General features: G+C 34.0%; 1 protein-coding gene across 1 annotated transcript in view; it reads right to left on the minus strand.

Annotated features, from left to right (window-relative positions):
* Positions 1–18,427, minus strand: part of LOC123234050 (cation channel sperm-associated protein subunit beta-like) — a 168,612-nt gene that overhangs the window by 60,672 nt on the left and 89,513 nt on the right. The window contains exons 10-14 of the mRNA XM_044660001.1: positions 12,811–12,877; positions 12,561–12,607; positions 12,049–12,207; positions 10,274–10,426; positions 6,504–6,648 (exon numbers count right to left, since the gene is read on the minus strand). Of these exons, the coding sequence (XP_044515936.1) occupies positions 6,504–6,648; positions 10,274–10,426; positions 12,049–12,207; positions 12,561–12,607; positions 12,811–12,877 (571 nt within the window). The remainder of the gene's footprint in view (positions 1–6,503; positions 6,649–10,273; positions 10,427–12,048; positions 12,208–12,560; positions 12,608–12,810; positions 12,878–18,427) is intronic.

The raw sequence follows: 18,427 nt of genomic DNA on the forward strand, positions 1-18,427 counted from the left end.
TCAGGTAGTCCAATACTTCTTAAATTGTCTGTCCTAAATCTATTTTCCAGGTCAAATTTTTTCAATGAGATATTTCATATTTTTTCTATTATTTCATTATTTTGATTTTGTTTTGCTTCTTGATGTCTCATGAAGTCATTAGCTTCTATTTGCCCAATTCTAATTTTTAAAGATTAAATTTATTACATGATTTTTTGATCCTCCTTTTCCATTTGGCACATTCTATTTTTCATGGAACTCTTTTTTTCATTGGATTTTTTCCCCTTTTTCCAGTTGACCAATTTTGCTTTTTAAGAGATTATTTTCTTTTAGCATTACTTTCATTTCTTTTTCCATTCTTCTTCAACTTGTCTTATTTTATTTTTCATTCCTTTTTGAGTTCTTCTAGAGATTGAAACCAATTCCCATGTTGTTGGTGGGTTTTTTCGGAGTTTTGCATGTGGTTGCTTGGATCTCATCATTCCCTATTGGTTCTGTGCTTTGCTCTTTATCCCCATAGAAATTTTTGAAGGTTAAATCTTTCTTCTGCTGTTTATTCATTTTCCCAGCCTTTTTTCACCTGTGAACTGATAATTCTGAAAGCTTCTTGCTGACTCTTTGTCCTATGCTTCCTTGTAGGGATTGGCATTGTAAGCTATTCTTCCCTGTGGCTAAGTCTTCACCATAGCAGTGCAGGCTTGAAAGGGTATAGCACTATGGAATTTCAGACCTCACTATGGGGTTGTTCCAGGGCTAGAAACTTAAAGGACTAGTTCTAAGGTGATCTTTTGTTGGTGTATCCCACTTCCCAGGATCCTTAAGTTAGCCTATGCCCATTATATGGGGAGGTAGTTGACTATCACTCCTTCATGTGCAGTCTTCCTCCTGTTTCTCCCTTGTCCCATGAAAATCAATTCTCTCCGTTTACCTTTCATGTTGGATTCAACAGTAGAGTCCCTTACTTCATATTGCTGTTGGTTTTGAACTCCTGTCATTTTGAGGCACTTTTAAAAGATTGGTTTATAAGGATTGTCAGAGTGGTTTCTACTTTTGCTACTACTAAGCCACCATCTTGGCTCTTCCCCCACTCCCACTCCTTTTTCAATACTTTTCACAAAAGGTGCTGAAGCCTTGAAGTAACTTGATGGTTATATGAATTGGAAGGAGATGTTCGAATAGGAGAGATTTTGTGAACATAGAAATAGAAAAATTAGACTATTGATTAGATATTTATATGAAGGAGGGTAAGCTGAAAATAACTTTGGTGCTACTAACATGGAAGATTAAAAAATGGTGATACCTTCAAAAGAAAAAGAGAATTTTGAGGAAATGGAGAGTTTGCAGTGAAAGATAATAAATTCATTTGTGGATAGGTTGCATTTGAGAAGCCTCCAGGATATAAACTCTGAAATTTCTAATAGGAAGTAGTCATTTAACCTTTTCTTAAAGATCTCTGTGATTCTGTGACCACACTCACACTTAAAAGATAAATAGTAAAGTCAATTTTCATGGACTCTTGAGCAGAGAGTGGGCCAACCCAGGTTCACTGTGGAAGAGATGGAATAGCCTTAGCATAACCACTTATGAATTATAACATCTCAAGCTTTGGCATTAAAAGCAGTTAAAATTATTATTTAAAAGCCAATAGCTGCAAAAGACTATTTCAATTGATCTAGTCTCAAATTCTGTACCTAGAGATTTCTTCTAAAATAAAGCTGCATGAATATGTTAAGTGTTGAAGAAAAGATTATCAAGAATAATATAGAAATCCCATTTTGTGGTGTATGTTTGTGCCTATTCCTTGGAATCCATTCTGATATGTGTTCCTTGGAAAACAAAGAATCCTTATGAACTCCATTAATTCATGTTTAATTGCTATTAGCAGAAAAGAATTGAAGCTCTATCCTGAGCTGCCAGATAACTGAAAAAGCTTTTCAAGGGTGAGTTGCCAAAGTATTCTAATTAAGCATCTGAGAGTATGTTTATAACATTCCATTTGTTTCCATTTCCACAAATCTATAAAAAACAGTGGTACCCTCAACAATGTATACTACTAGAATATATGTAAATATTAGAAACTTGGTATTTCAGGATAGGTCACCTACCCACTGGCTCTGGGTACTTAGCCTATATGCAGAGATGTGCTATTAAATATTTAACAACAAACTCCCCCTACTTCCTCCACAGAAGGAAACAATTTTAAGGTGAATTTGCATTAGTAATGCTCTTTATATCTTTCTTAAGTCTAGACAAATAAGAAAACAATACATTAAGCATTGATTTGTAGTATTTGCTGATTCTTGAGGTTTAAGTGCTCACACTGATTATTTAATTATTATATATATAAAGAGCTCAAATGAATAAAAATTAGAAATCACATCTTTGGAAGAAAAAGACCTAATATATCTGTCTCTCACAATTGTGATGCCACTGTCAAAAACAAACTCAAGATAATAAGGAAGAACTCATAAAATACTGTGAAGGATGGGTTAGTGATAAAGTCATTGTTAGCCTGGCTTTTGGTATGTTTTTTGCCTAAGAGCTAAGAATAACTTTTGACATCACCCAATTACATTAAACTGAACAAATCATTTCAATATCTGGAGGCACCCAAAAAATCATAGGGTAGATTCGCCAGAAGAAGCTACTGTGAATTCAAGGTACAGTGAAATTACACATTCAATTTCTTGTGAGTTCCCACTAAAGTATTTACCTTAATAAGCAGGTATGATACCAGAATTGATGCAAAGAAAAGACATCTAATGAAATAGCAAGAAAACATTTCCATTATAAACCTGGGGCAGGTTCTACCAAATACACAAACCATAAATGGGAAAAGTAGAAATGAACACAGGAGCTGAGATATATATAAATAGGTAAAATGTGTGGTCAGGGCACACATTTAGAGTGACATATACTCATTCACACACACACACACACACACACACACACACACACACACACACAAACCTAAACACAAGAAATATGTGTTTAGGATCTAGGGAACACATGTAGCCAAGACAAACAAATAAAGCCTACATTATGTCTCAGATACCAGGAGGCTGTTGATGTCTTTTAATAATATCATCACATTGCTTCTACTGGCCCTGATTCTCACTATTGCACTTATCATTGAGGGATGCTTCTTTGGACAATGCTCTCCTGGATACTACTGCAGCAGATATAGCCTCTGCTTAACACATATTCCCATCATAGTAATTATCATGACCATTTGAGTTCATAGTGCCCAAAGCCCAAGTTGTTAACACAATAAACACTCCCTGAAACCTATAGTGGTAACTATAGGGAGTAGATTGTGTCAAGAGCTGTTCCAACAACTCCCATATCGTTTCCACTTCTTGCTATGAATTGCAGTAGTCATACTCTTCCTTTCTCCTCCTCCTCCTCATTTCACACTTATATAGGACTTTAAGGGTCACAGAGTATTTTCTCCATAGTAGTCCCAAGAATCAGGGACTACAAATATTGTCATCCCTATCTTATAGATAAGAAAACTCAAAGTCAGAAGTCCCAAAGCCATAGATCTCTTGTCAGACTTAGGTTTTGAACTCACTTTTTCTCACTCAAAATTACCACTCTTTCCAGTCACTGAGGCTCAAAACTATTTTGTCTCACAAGGAAGTGTCTAACAAGACTTCATTACTATGATTTCTCCCTGGTAGCAGCAGCTTTTTTTTTTAATATATGAAGGAATCCAGGGTGACAGGATCCAAGTTCCTGTTCTTTTATTCTGTTACCCTCCAAAATGGTGCTGAATGATGCACAGACAGCTGGAAATCATCTTCAGCTATTTATTCTATAGGTCGCCAATATCTGCTCTATTAGACAGTCTTAAAATGCAAAAACTATGTGCATTCAACATCTACACAGGATAAATTGGAATAAACTAAGAGAATGCACTAGCATTTATTTAAAGGGGATTAAGAATGGCTTTTTTGAACTTCCCAAATCCCAATTAAATTGTACATTCTAACAGAAGCTTTTTTTTAACCCCCTTTAGTTCTAGTACCTTCTAGTATTTATTGAGTCTCTCCTATTTATCCTATAGATGTCTTTTTTTTTTTATCCTGGGACTCCATTCTAGGAGCATAGGGCCACAACCAGTAGGCAATGGGTAGCTCAGGGTCACCCAGCTGGGAAGTGTCTGAGCCCGGATTTGAACCTAGGACCTTTCGTCTCTAGGCCTGGCTCTCAATCCACTGAGCTAGCCCAGCTGCCCCTACTTTAGGTTGCAGTTTCTTTAGCAGATGTAGTTTTTACAGGGTGGGGTTGCTAGCCCCACGCCCAACCCTCCTCCTTTTTCATCGGGCTAGGGACTATCCTTAGCCCAGGAGTAGTAAGGGTGGGCGACAGGGGTCAAGTGACTTGCCCAAGGTCACACAGCTGGAAGTGTCCGAGGCTGGACTTGAACCTAGGACCTCCAGTCTCTAGGCCTGGCTCTCAATCCACTGAGCCACCGGGTGGTACATAATTATTTGCATATTGTTTCCCAGATTAGATTATGAGCTCACTGAGAGCAAACACTGCCGTTTGCCTGTTCTTTTATCCCCAGCATTAAGTATGGTGTTTGCCAAGTAGTAGGCTCTTAATAATTGCTTGTTGATTATCTGGCTGACTATTCATATGACCATGTGACTAGATATATAAAGTCATATGAAAAGAAAATGAAAATAGAGCTAGTTTTAGAATAAATTGATTATTTAATGAGACTGGACATTATTTTACTGGTGCACAGAGAAATTCCAGGCAAGGAAAATCCTCTACCAATACAAATCAGAACTTTCTCTGCAACTTTTTGCCTTATTGAGCTTTCTACATCATTGAGAGATTATGACTTGCCTATGGTAACAGAGCATCATGTCAGAAATAGGACTCACATCCATGTTTTCCTTGATGATATAAATTTAAAATATGTGATCTAAGTTACACATAGCAGCTTCAGAAGGGAAGAACACTATCATATACTTTTAATGAAATAATTTTTAAGGGAAGTCTATCTGATGATAGTGATCTCAGTATCATTATTACTCTTTCCTTCAGTATTACAATGTGGTTGTTTTTTTTTCTCTTATTATGGGCACAATTATCCCTCCAGGACTTAGTTTATAATATGCATTTGCTGTGACTTTTGAGAAAATATGCCATCCTTTAACTAACCTTCTAATAATGAACCCCTCCAAACATAGGCTGGTATTCTAACAACAGTCACATTTCTTTGTTGGGCCTTTTTTGTGTGTATTTTTCCCATCAATTACATGTAGAAACAATTTTTGACCTTTGTATTCTGACATTCTGTGATCTAAATCCTCTCTCTCCCTCCACTCTCCCATTCCTGAGACAAACAGTAAGCTTTCTGACAAAAGTTATATCTGTACTATCACACAACATATATTTCCATTTCATCATGTTATGAAAGAAGACATATATTGCACATATAAGAAAAAACTCATAAAGTAAACAAAATGAAAAATTCCTTCTATAGTGGTGAATAGCCCTTTTCACCATGGTATATAGATCTAATAGTGGTATTGCTTGGGTAAAGAATATGCATAGTTTTATGGCCTTTGAGGTATGATTCTAAATTGCTCTTCAGAATGGTTGTATCAGTTCATAGCACCCCCATTTCCCAAGATCCCCTGCTACATTTATTATTTTCCTTGTTTGACACATTAGTCAATCTGATAAATGTGAGGCAGTACCTCAGAGTTGTTTTAGTTTACACATCTGTAATGAATAGTGATTTAGAGTATTTTTTCATATGGCTAAAAATAATTTTAATTTCTTCATCAGAGAACCGAGTCTGTGTTTTAAATTTTTTTCAGTTTGTAAGGAATTCTCATAATTTGCACTGTACAAGTATGGCCTTAGTATCATAAGATAATATATTTAGAGTTAGAAGGAAAATTAAGAGTTATCTAGTCTAATCTCCTCATTTTACTGTTGAGATAAATGGGGCCCAGAGAATATAAGTGACTTTACAAAGTCATCCAGGTAATATGTAGCAAAACAAAAATTTGAATATAGATTTTCTAACTCCAAATCAAATACTCTTCTATTGTATTATATTGTCTCCCAATTAATTCAGCAACAAAGGGATTTGTAGTTAGAGGTTCTGAGTGCAACTCCTAAAGCTGTTATCTGAAACTTATATGAAGCCTTGGACAACTCCTTTAAATTCTCTGGGTTCTGGTTTCCTCGTTTGTAAAATCAGGTGAATGGAAGTATATAAAGAACTCTGGATCACTATGAATGCTAAGATATCTGAGAAGAATCATCACTAATGAGAATATTAAAAACAAAGATAGATCTTGAATATTATGGATATATACCTGGAATAATGTAGAAAACAGATAAATTAGCCATGAAGAGAAACATTAAGACAACACAACAATGACATTAGGCAGTAAAGAATTTTAGGGTTATACAACTGATCAAGCAGATAGCTAACACAATTGGTTTGTAACATTTGTCTTAACTTTAACAACCAGATCTGAATTCCTTACCTGCCCTTGAAAGATAAACTCTTCCAGACATACTAAGAAAGATAATACTTGAACTATAAAAAGAATGATAGGTCTGCTTGATGGGATCATTTGGCATATAAGCTACTACCACAAAACTGTTGCCTCCATCTGTTGAAAGCCAGACCTGGAGGGAAAGATAACAAATTTTCAAATTATTATTTTCTAACATGAGATATACTTCTTTAGAAAAATACTTATAATTCCCTTCAACATTTGTTAATCACCTAGAGTGAGCAAGGCACTGAATGTACAAAGGCAAAGAAAATTACAATCTTCTCCCTTAAAGATTTTGCGTTCCATTTTGAGATATAAAAGTACTTCCTGGAAGCAAACAGAAGATAATTTGAGAAGTGGTATAATAGCACTAAAAGATAGGAGAAATAAATTTGACTTCATGGAGGAATTATCACTTAAGCTGAACCTTGAAAAATAATAAAGGTCTTAAGAAATAGAATTGATGGGAAAGTGTATTTTCATTGTCTCTGTGAACCCAGTGAACAATTTTTTGAGGCTCATACACTTAGAATAATTCTGCAAACCATGAAGATATAACACCTCTTTTGATTAATAGCAGGATGTTGAATATCGAGGTCCAAGTAACTTTCAAAAACAAAAAAACAATCAGATCTTTTGTTACTATTAGACAATTCTCCTACTCTCAAACCACATATTTTTCAAGAAAATGCATTTTTACATATATTTCTTTAAACTCCACAAGCCAAACATACTAAGAGACTGTTGATCTTTCCCATGGCCCTAGTTATAACAAAATCAATCTTCAAAGACGACCAACTCTCAACATTGAAATTTAGACTTGGTAAACAGAGCTAAGAAAAACAATAATTCTGTCTTTAGCCAGTGACAAAAGTCACTGACTCATAAGACCCAGGAAATTCACTGTGAAGCTTCTTAAAATGTCCCCACTGAGTGGAATAAGTGAAATTACTGTTCTACCTCAATTTCTCTAAGAACCTATCACTTCAGATGGATGACATGTTACAACAGAAATGCTCCCCATAGGCTTCACGCAGTCCACATTGCTCCCTAAATGTGGCTATTTAGCAAAATAAACAAAATTGCAATAAGCCACAGATTATTAATTTGTGATTCATATGACTCACAGGGATCTGTTACTACTTGAGATTGACATCACTGCCCTACATGATGAAACCCAAATGTTGGTCCAGCATGTAATGACTATAACAATCACTCCAAATGACCTTTCCAGTCTTCTCTCCACATGCTTTTCAACAGGAACTCTTTATTCCATTAAATCTTGCTTATTACATTATATATTGCTGTATACATGCATATGTGATGTCTACATGATGAATTGTACATGTCCATCTGCATGCATGGAATCCTTTCTCCTCTCTTTTCTATTTATCCAGATCCTGTCCATCTTTCTAGGAATGGCTCTTAAGATCTATGATCTTAGATCTGTGATAGATAAATTTCTTAATTTCTCATTCAGAATTAACTACTCTAATTTTCTATAGCACATATTCAGTACATCAGCTCCTCTTAGAAAATATCAATGTGGATATTCCCACAGTTGGTATAGATAATGACCCATATGTGCATTCTTATCCTTCCACTCTGTAGAACATTTATGCTACAAAGATTGGATTTTAGTTGTAACTGTTTTTAAATAATCTGCTATTAACTCAAAATACTGGCCATCCAACTGCATATTCTTGCCTGGAAAATATTCATTTTTCATCCAATTAGTTTTCCTCTATAGATGACTGCAACTTCTATCTGTTTATTCTCAGGTCCACATGTCAGGTCTGAAAGCTCAACTTCAAATGCTACCATCTACATGAAGTTTTTCTTTCTTTTGTTGACTTTTACCTTCTTAGTATTGATTCTAAGACAGGAGAGTGGTAAGAGCTAGGCAAATTGAGGTTAAATGATTTGTCCAGGGTTACAAAGCTAAGAAGTGTCTGAGGCCAGATTTGAACCCAGACCTCTTGTCTCCAGGACTGGTGCTCTAGCCACTGTGCACTAGCCGTCCCTGTGAAACCATGATTGATCTATGTGAGTTAGAATGCTTCCCTCCATCTCAAAAATATTTGTATTTTATTGTATTATATTATTGCAATATGTTGTATATGACTCTTATCTACTTATATGTATATATAATTTTATGTGCATATAATTTTGTGTAATATGCATATAATAAAATGGGTATATAATTTTACATAATATAGCATAATATATATTATATTTTATGTAATATATAATATATGTGTTTATAATGTTCACCAATATAAGCCCTTAAGGGCTGATCTGTTTTTATTTTAGCCTTTGTATTCCTATAATCTAGCATATATTGAATACTTACTATTGTACATCATTGATTGATTCCATTAGTGTCCATATGATATATTGAAATGAAATTTACAGACAAAAAATTTCAAACAAAAAATATACGATTGCCATAAGATTTCAGAAACTAGCCCTTGGGTATTTATAATGAATAAATAATAAGAGAAGTGGAGCACACAGTAGAGAGAATTAAGAATTTATGTTAAACAGTACAATTATACAACTATGTGAATTAGTTGGCTGATTTTAGGGAGTTAATTAAATAAAATAATGAATTATAATTTCTAAAGGAATATAGATCTACTATTTTAAAATATATAGAGGGACCTAGGGGAAGTTGAGTGGCTCAGTGGATATAGAGTCAGTCTTAGATAGGAGGTTCTGGGTTCAAAAGTGACCTCAGATACTCCTTAGCTGTATGACCCTAAACAAGTCACTTAACCCCAATTGACTAGCCCTTACCACTCTTCTCATTGGAACCAGGACTTAATATTGAATCTAAGGTAGAAGGTAAAGGTATATATGTATATACACATTCATATATAAACATATGTCTATATATAAAAGTAACCTAATAAAAGTCTTCTTCATAATCTTAGAAAAATTATCTTGAAGAATGAGAAAGTTAGAATAAACCTGACAGTTATTTGTCAAATATTAAGTGTAATTTTAATGTTTTCAGGAAGTTTGTTCTCATAATTATTTTCAATATCATCCTTGTCAATCATGTTTCCAGTAGCAAGTTTACTTAGTAATTTTATTTTATATGTAAAACAATGATAAATATCCATTTTATTCTGACTGATTTATCACAGATTCTTAATTAGCGAGGTATGAATTAATGAAGTTTTTTATTTTTTAATTTTATTATAACTCTTTTTCGTGTTTTGTTGTAGCTATAGTTATAGCTATAACCAGGTAGGTTAATACAATTACACCCTCTAGATGGTGTCATTATTAAATACTAATTTTCTTCATAGTAGAGGATACAGCAGAAGATGCAAGGGATTTCAGCATTATCAGTACCCTCAAAACCTTTGGAACAGAGTAAAAATACCAGATGGTATGTCTAGATTACAAAATATTAATGTTCAATCTATTTCTCTGGTTGTTCTGATATGAACAACTCTTAAGAGTTCTGTCTTGGGACCAGTTGTCAGCAATGAGGGCTTCTTAGAAGTTCCAGTGCATTGGGAGTAGTGGGCAATCTCACAGCCATGCTATTCAGTTCTGGTCTTTCATTTCTTCCCTGAAGGGACTAGAACATTCCAATTCCATAACTGACTTTTTCAAATCATAAGATCTTAGGGAGGGTCTAAAGTAGAACAATGGCATTCAAGGTTGTACTAGGATAGGAAATTTTAAAATAAGCAATACAAATTCTTCTTAGTTTCACATAAAGATTGACTGAAACCCACCTGATTACCATAAACATACAGAAAGTGACTTCTGGGATGGAAAACCATTCCAAGTGCTATAGAAAAGTCCTTAGGAAAATGGAAAAGTGGAAATTTCAGTAGAGGACTTGATGAATCAGTATGTAAATTCCGTACAGCAACAGAAACACTTTTCTGAAAATAAAAAAGACAATATATATATATATATATATATAATATGTAAATAATTGAAAGGTCAGAGAGATTTTTCTGTCACTAATTCATTCTTCCACTTAGCATCTCCAGTTCCTTACTATAATACAGAAGTGATTCTAGCATCTTAAAAAAGATTTTGACCATGAAGAACACATTATCAGTCCTGACAACCCAGAAAGCCTTTGGCTATGAGTTCACTGATTCATCCATTATTGAAGGAGAAACTTGATTAAGTAGGCAAAGGCTCATGCCCAGAATGTTAATGGATTTTTTTCAGCTGCAGAAATACAAGAAACTCTCTTCTAAGTCACAGGGAAGTTTAATTCCTTGTTAAGGAACACCATTATCAAAGAAATCAGAAAGTTTTTAAAAATTAAAAAAAATGCTAATATAGCAATGTAGTGTTTTTTTTAAAGCAAAACTTCTTTTATTCCTGGAGCATTCGTTCTCCTTAAGATAGTGACATGTCTAATTCAATCCACTGTTCCTTACATTTAAACCCCTTTACTGATTATTACTTGGCTTGAGTCTTATCTAAGAACATAATTTTAAAAATCTGGTGGAATATATAGTTCTTCTTATTTTTGTTCCCCCAAACTCTAGTCAAAATGACAATCAAGCTTACTAGTACAAAAATTGCCAAAAATCTATACCATTATGAGAATATAATAATTGCTCCATAATCATAAATTCATGATTTTGAAAACAGACATATGGGTCTGTGTTTCCTCCAATTAATGTGAACACTTACTACTAATATCACCTAATATCTGCTTAATCAATAACTGCTAACCCCAATATCTATTAACATTTATCTCACATTTAAGATTTCCATTTTTAAAATACCTTCTCTCTTTTGATCCGCATAATAATCTGATGTGGTTAGAACTACAGATATCAGTTTTCCTATTTTTCAGCTGAGGAAACTGGGGCTCAGAGAAGTTGTGATTTGCCATAGTTATAGAACTTTTAAGTATGGAAATCAGTATTGAACCCAGGTTGGAAAAGCCTGATTCCCAAAGCTCCCTACCAAGCTAGTTCCCATTAGACAATAGATCTTTGCTGCTTACTATGACTTTCACTTAGTACAGGGACCCTTATAAGTGATGTTTGCAGAGGATAAGCCACCTTGATGTAGGGACTCTTACAACTACACACACACACACACACACACACACACACAACTACATACTCTTAATTTTCATCTCCTTTTAATAGTCTGGACTGTGATTCTCCATCATAATCCTAGTAATAGAAATTATTCTTTTACTATTACAAATGGAAAGAGCTGCATTGGGTTGCCTCATGATTTCTAAAACAGGAGCAATGAGTATTTGCCAAGGATGCTTCAAATTAAAGAAATTGGGTTAGAGATTGGGCTGCATGGCCTTTGTAGTCTCTTACAAATTTATAATTATTTGGCACTATGATTCTAGATTGACACTATCCAAAATGTATTGTACTAGACTATTAATCTCAAACAATTTTGCCATTCCTATATCTATCCTATAATGTTGTCACGAGTTAACAACTGGACATTGGACGATTGTATTTCCATTAAATTTGACAGGCAAAAAAAAATATCAAGTAACAGAACATACCTTTGTCTTAAGAAGGTAGACTGCAGATTTCTGCTCACTATCAACAAGAAATGACACAATTGTTTGCGTGACTTTTTTCTTAGGTTGTTTAATTTTAGCTTTAGATAGGCAAGGTTTCCAAACAAAAAATGGATCTTTACTAAAAAAACAAGTAGATGTCTACAAAAAAAAGGAAATAAAAAAGTTAAAGATATACTTCATCCAAGAAACCCCTTTTGACACTTCTAAAGATATTGTGATCTATTAGCTCTTGTGTTCTTGTGTCCTGGTTGGACATTAAGTCAGGCTGCTATCAGCTACAATTAAGTTGCTTCTGATTTAAATTTTGCATTTCATTTCCTTAATGAAGTTTAGTAGATTTTATGACATCCGCTGAATAGTAAAATTAAGATGGTTAGAACAATTTCATTTTCTATTCTGGAGATCTATAATTTTACTGAAGTTTGATAAGTGATTTTTCAAGAATCATTCTGCATTCATTTCTCTTACCTTCTTTTAATGCATTAATTTACCTGGCTCAATGTCAAGTTTTTCTCAAAAGTGACAGAAACAAAATCATCTAAAAAGTATAAAGTTACATAAGGTTTAAGTAATTGTATTGAGTACAATAATGAAATCATATTTTAAATCTTAAAGCCATCTTTTAATGACTTATATTATTTAATTATTAACACTATTAAGATAAGATTTCATCAATATCATTTTATTCTTAATTTCATTTAAATTTTAATTCTTACTCAAATATATTTCATTGAAATTTACCTTCAAATGCTTCTCTGTTGGCAAAACATTGTTCATTATACCATAGTTTTGCTTGTAAATAATCTCCCTATAAAAAACAAAACATATAGTAGCTCCATTTGGATTCAACAGAGACATTTTTAATCATGAAAAATCCCCCCAAATTGATCAGAAAGGGAATGACTGAGAGTAGAATAAAAATACTCTAAAAAAAGTAAAATTATGCAATCCAGGAAAGATGGAATAGTAAGCTAGCAAGTGAATTATAGAAAGAAAAGGAGGGAAAAAAGGTAAATTAGTGATACAATTAATGGAAAAGGAGTTTGTGGGATTGCTTGGATCTAGCAAACATTTTCCCAGGGATGCTAGAAGTTAATGGCATCACAACTAATTGTGGATTGGACTAAATGGCTTTTTTAGTCTTTTACAAAGCTCTAATTTATTTATTCTTTCATTCTTGACAGGAAATTTCTAAAATACATTTTATCAAACTATTAGTCTGGAACCCTTTTGAAGTCAGTGTAAATGTGTGTTTCTGTCCTTTAGTTTAAGCACTCTTCCTATAGCTTTCAAATTTAGACCATTTTCAGGGACTCCAAAGCCAAATTAGTATTAGAATCAACTCAGAATTCCTTTGAAGCTTTTTGAAGATAGTGTATGACATAGTCTCTTTTTAACCACTTCTCTGAGTAGTCATAACTCGCATTGCTATACATACCGCTTTACATTTTACAAAGGAAATTATTTATCACAAACCTGTGAGGAACCCAGATCAAATATTTCTATTTTACAGATGAGAAAACTGTGTTATACACACACTTTTTGAGTCTTCTTACACTTTATCCCTAGCTAAATACTCTATAATTCAGTGACAGTGGCCTCCTAATTGTTGTACAAACAAGATACTGCATCTCAGCAGAGGGCATTTTCTCAGACTGTCTCTCATGCTTGGAATTGTTTCCCTTTTCTTCTATGCTTAATAACTTAAAATCCTTTAAGCCTCAAGTAAAATCCTATCCTCTATAGGACACCTTTTCCAACTCTATACCCTGCCTTCTCATTTACTATATATATTTCTTTGTATATGTTTGTCATCTTTCCCATCAGGTTGTGAGCTCCTTGACGATAGGAACTGTCTTTTGCCTCTTTTTTGTATCCCAGGGCATAGTTTAATGCCTAGCACATATCAGGAGCTTAATAGACATCGGTTCATTGAAATGAGTCTTGGTTTATCTTCAAAGTAGAATGGAAGATAATAACAAATATTTCATCCTGTCCCAACATAATTTTGAAAGAATCACATTGAGCAAATTGGAAATTATTGATGTTGCTTAACTTTTAATGTTGCAAAACAGGAAGTGGATCCATGATTTACTGGTCTTGGAAATTCTTTGGTGAAGAAATTGTCTATCAAGACAGATTGACACTGAATCTTTGAGCATTGCTTAGCAAACAGAGAACTTGAGGAAATTTCCCAGGGCCACATTTTCAGTATGTGTTAGAGGCAGAACTTGAATCAAGATCTTACTGGCTCAAAGGCCAGCTTTCTATCTACTATATCAAACCCTCTCACCCTATAAATGACAATAGTAAAAATTACCTACTCTCTACTAGACTTAAGTCTCTGCAGATAAAGCTTATATATCTTTACATATTCCCCTAAAAAAATCCTTACTTAGAATCTTGGAATCAATATTGTGCATTGGTTCCAATGCAGAAGAGTAATAAGGGCTAGGCAATGGGAGTGACTTGCCCAAGATCACATAGTAAGGAAGTATTTGAGGCAAGATTTGAACCCAGGAACTCTCATCTGTGGACTTGGGTCTCAATCCACTGAACCATAGTATGGTTCAGTGCTCCCCACAGTATACATTCAATAATTGTCAAATGAATGGTGAATAGCCTAATGAATTTCAGGTGATACATTGTATATAATATATAACTTATTTTCAAATAAAATTGTTAATATTTATTATTACAAATAACAAGTGTGATATTTATAGTTATTACAGATAATAAATTTATATCAACCCGCATAAACCAAAGAGGGCAGTTATTCTGTAGACCTGAAAACCAAAAGAGCCAGTATACTCAGCTAAATTGTTCATTTCCTTTAAAAGAAAGAATTCAGTTATATGTGTGGTGGGCTGCAATAGACTTAGTATTTAGAACTAATTGAGTATAATAGACCTAATTGGATTGACCTTGCATAGGCCCAAGCCCCCAACAAGTGTGATTGAATTCTCTTTTAAAGGAAATAATTTGAGCACACTAGCTCTTTTGGTTTTCAGAGGTACAGTATAAGCGTCTTCTTTGTTTTTTTAAGGGTTAATAGCAAAGGTGGCAACGTGGTGAGAATAGAAAGAAGAAATACCTCTTGCTCTCTAGAATTCATCTCAGGTATGGTACCTACAGGGGCCTTTGCCTTAAATCAGTCTGGATCTTACTGATAGCAGGAAATGATCTCTCCTTTCTCCAATTTTAATTCCTGACCCTCCTATTTTTTGTTGTTGTTGTTACCTTTTTCCTTCAAAAGCCTGGATTCTCGGTGTCCCCACTGAAGAGAGTTTTGTCCATCTCTTTTTGGAAGAGTTTTGGGTTTATTCCTTTAGTAATTTTCTTTGGTTATGGGAAATTTGGTTAGCAACACGAAGTTGCCAAAGGAACATGGTGGCAGGGCATAAGAAGTTGGTTTATAGAGAGATTTTCATTAGAAGGTGTCAATAAAGATCCTTTCATTTTAATAATGGATAATAAAAAATAACCCCTATAATTATTGGCCACAGCAAAAACAAGTTCCTGAATGGAATGTTTTTAAAAACTGGCTCCAATGGGCTAGCCCTTACCTCTCTTCTGCCTTGGAACCAATACACTATAATGATTCTAAAACGGAAGGTAAGGGTTTAAAAAAAAAAACTGGCTCCAAAAAACCCCCTCCCAGTTTCTCTTCATTTCTTCTATCTGTCTTTGTTTATCTTTGTGCAAATTATGGGAAGTTGTTAACTACCTCATGTCTGTCTTTGTAAATCTATGTTTTGCTCTTTGTTCAGAAAATTCTGAGCACACAAGGTAGGATTTGGGAAAGAAAACCTCTAAGAGTTTTATGATTTATATCACTAGAACTTTTTCTGTTTCTCCCTCCTCACATTACTGAATACTGAATTTTTTTTTAAGGAGGGAGGAAAGGGAGACAGAGACAGAGAAAAAGAGAGAGGAAGAGAGAATTTAAAAGGAAGTTATGGTGGTATAAATTAATTAAAAACTGTGAAGCTCTAAATCCCTAACTTTCCTTTATTTTATTTTTTTAAATTTTTAAATTTTTTTAGAAAAATTTTCCATGGTTACACAATTCTTACTTTCCCCTTCACCCTCCCCCCCCCCATAACTGACGTGCATTTCCACTGGTTTTAATATGTGTCATCAATCAAGACTTATTTACATATTATTGATAATTACATTGGTGTAGTCCAGTTATTCCCAAAGTGGGTGTCACCGCCCCCTAGTGGGTGCTATAGCGATCCAGGGGGGTAGTGATGGCCACGGGTGTATTAATTGCTATTAAAATTTAAAAAAAAAATTAATTTCCAGGGGTGATAAGTAATATTTTTTCTGGAAAGGGGGCGGTAGGCCAAAAAAATTTGGGAACCACTGGTCATTTGGAGTCTACATCTCCAATCATGTCTGCATCAATCCATGTGTTCAAGCAGTTGTTTTTCTTCTGTGTTTCCTCTCCTGCAGTTCTTCCTCTGAATGTGGATAGTGTTCTTTCCATAAATCCCTCAGAATTGTCCTGGGTCTTTTCATTGCTGCTAGCCTAACTTTCCTTCAAATGAATCTTATAAGTCTAGAAGTAATGTGTAGTGAGTTTTGAATTGATATTTCTTAAACTTAAATTAAGAGAAATCAGTTTAACAGGAGAAATAGACTATCCCTCAGAATGCTAGATTTATTATTCCAATTGCCAAGAAAGGAAGGTAATTCTGATTCCTGAGTATTCAAGAAAAGCTTTTGTAAATTTGAGATTAAAAATATAATTAAATAAGCTATTAGGACACTTAATTGGATGTTTTCCAAACATTGATGTGAAGTAGAAATTATTCTTGTATTAATCAGAAATTGTACTATACATTATAATGGTCAAATATTTGAATTAAGAATCTTTTTGTCAACTCTAAAAGGAAAGCTTGTTTAAGTAAGCAACCAGAACTATATGTGCTATTTACTCAGGGAAATTCTTTGTATTACTTCCATGAAGAATTTCCAGAACTTTATTATTTTAAAAATATTTTTAAATTTGCTAAAAAGTTATTTGAAAAGGATTTTTGGTACTTCAATCTTTTAAGAAATAGTACAGGGGGCAGCTGGGTAGCTCAGTGGATTGAGAGCCAGGCCTAGAGACAGGAGGTCCTAGGTTCAAATCCGGCCTCAGACACTTCCCAGCTGTGTGACCCTGGGCAAGTCACTTGACCCCCATTGCCTACCCTTACCAATCTTCCACCTATAAATCAATACACAGAAGTTAAGGGTTTAAAATTTAAAAAAAAAAGAAATAGTATAATTGGCAGTAATTGAAAAGTCTAATAGTTGAAAGTTTTAATATAGTTATAAGGAAAGAAATGCATGAACTAGATTTGAGCTCTTTCAGTTAGTTTAAATTGTTATCAAATAAATATTATTGAAAGGAGAATGCTGTATGGGAAATATGGAACTTCTTGTATTTATTTTTATACGGAATTATTGCAGTTTGATTTGAGAGATAGAGAGAAATGACAATGAGTCAGGACCACCCTAAAAGCAATGAAGTTCTATGGTATTTTAAATTTTTTTATAAAAATTGATTTGTACTAAATTTAATTACATATCCTTAAAAATTGGGTTAATTGGGATAGATTAGCCTTATACCAGATAATTTTATATAAAATTTTAATATGATTGATACAAAATACATATACCAAGAATTTTTTAATTATGTGATCTTACAAAAAGTTATCTCATATTACTTATTTGTACTATGGATAAAATTATTGCCCTTGTTAAACAATATAGATAAAGTTATTAAGTGCCTTCCTGGAGTAGTTATTCCATCACCACTCTGGGGAGGGAGCAATGCAGTCAGATGAACATTATCCAAGGCTGACAGAGCCCAATACCAATAATCAATCAACCCCAGGTGGGACCTGAAAAGGTACCCATCCTCTGACCTTTAGGGATCCTGCCTGGGAACTGTTATAAAGAAGGGCAGTTATTATAACATCCAGCTGGGTGGCAGGACTCAGGTGTCCCTGCACCAGCCATTAGGGAACCAAACCAAAACTTCCTCAGATTAATATCTCAGATTACTACTACTAATAACCAGCCTAATAATAGTGGTAGTATCCAGATTACTCTCTTCTTTTATAACATACCCCAGCAATTTTTTACCAGACAACGGTTTGTTTTATCCAAATCCTGAATCTTTGGTTTTTTCAAATTCAAATTACTCTAATTTTTTTAATGCTGTTTGTTGTATGTCTGTTTTGTTCCAACAGTCTACAATCCTATTTCTTAGTCAGTAGCAGACAGTTTTGATAATTCTTGCTTTATAATACAATTTAAAATCTGGTAGTGCTAGATTTCCTTCCTTTATGTTTTCCCCCAT

The sequence above is a fragment of the Gracilinanus agilis genome, chromosome 2 (assembly GCF_016433145.1).
Source record: "Gracilinanus agilis isolate LMUSP501 chromosome 2, AgileGrace, whole genome shotgun sequence".
In the NCBI taxonomy this organism is placed as follows: Eukaryota; Metazoa; Chordata; class Mammalia; order Didelphimorphia; family Didelphidae; genus Gracilinanus; species Gracilinanus agilis.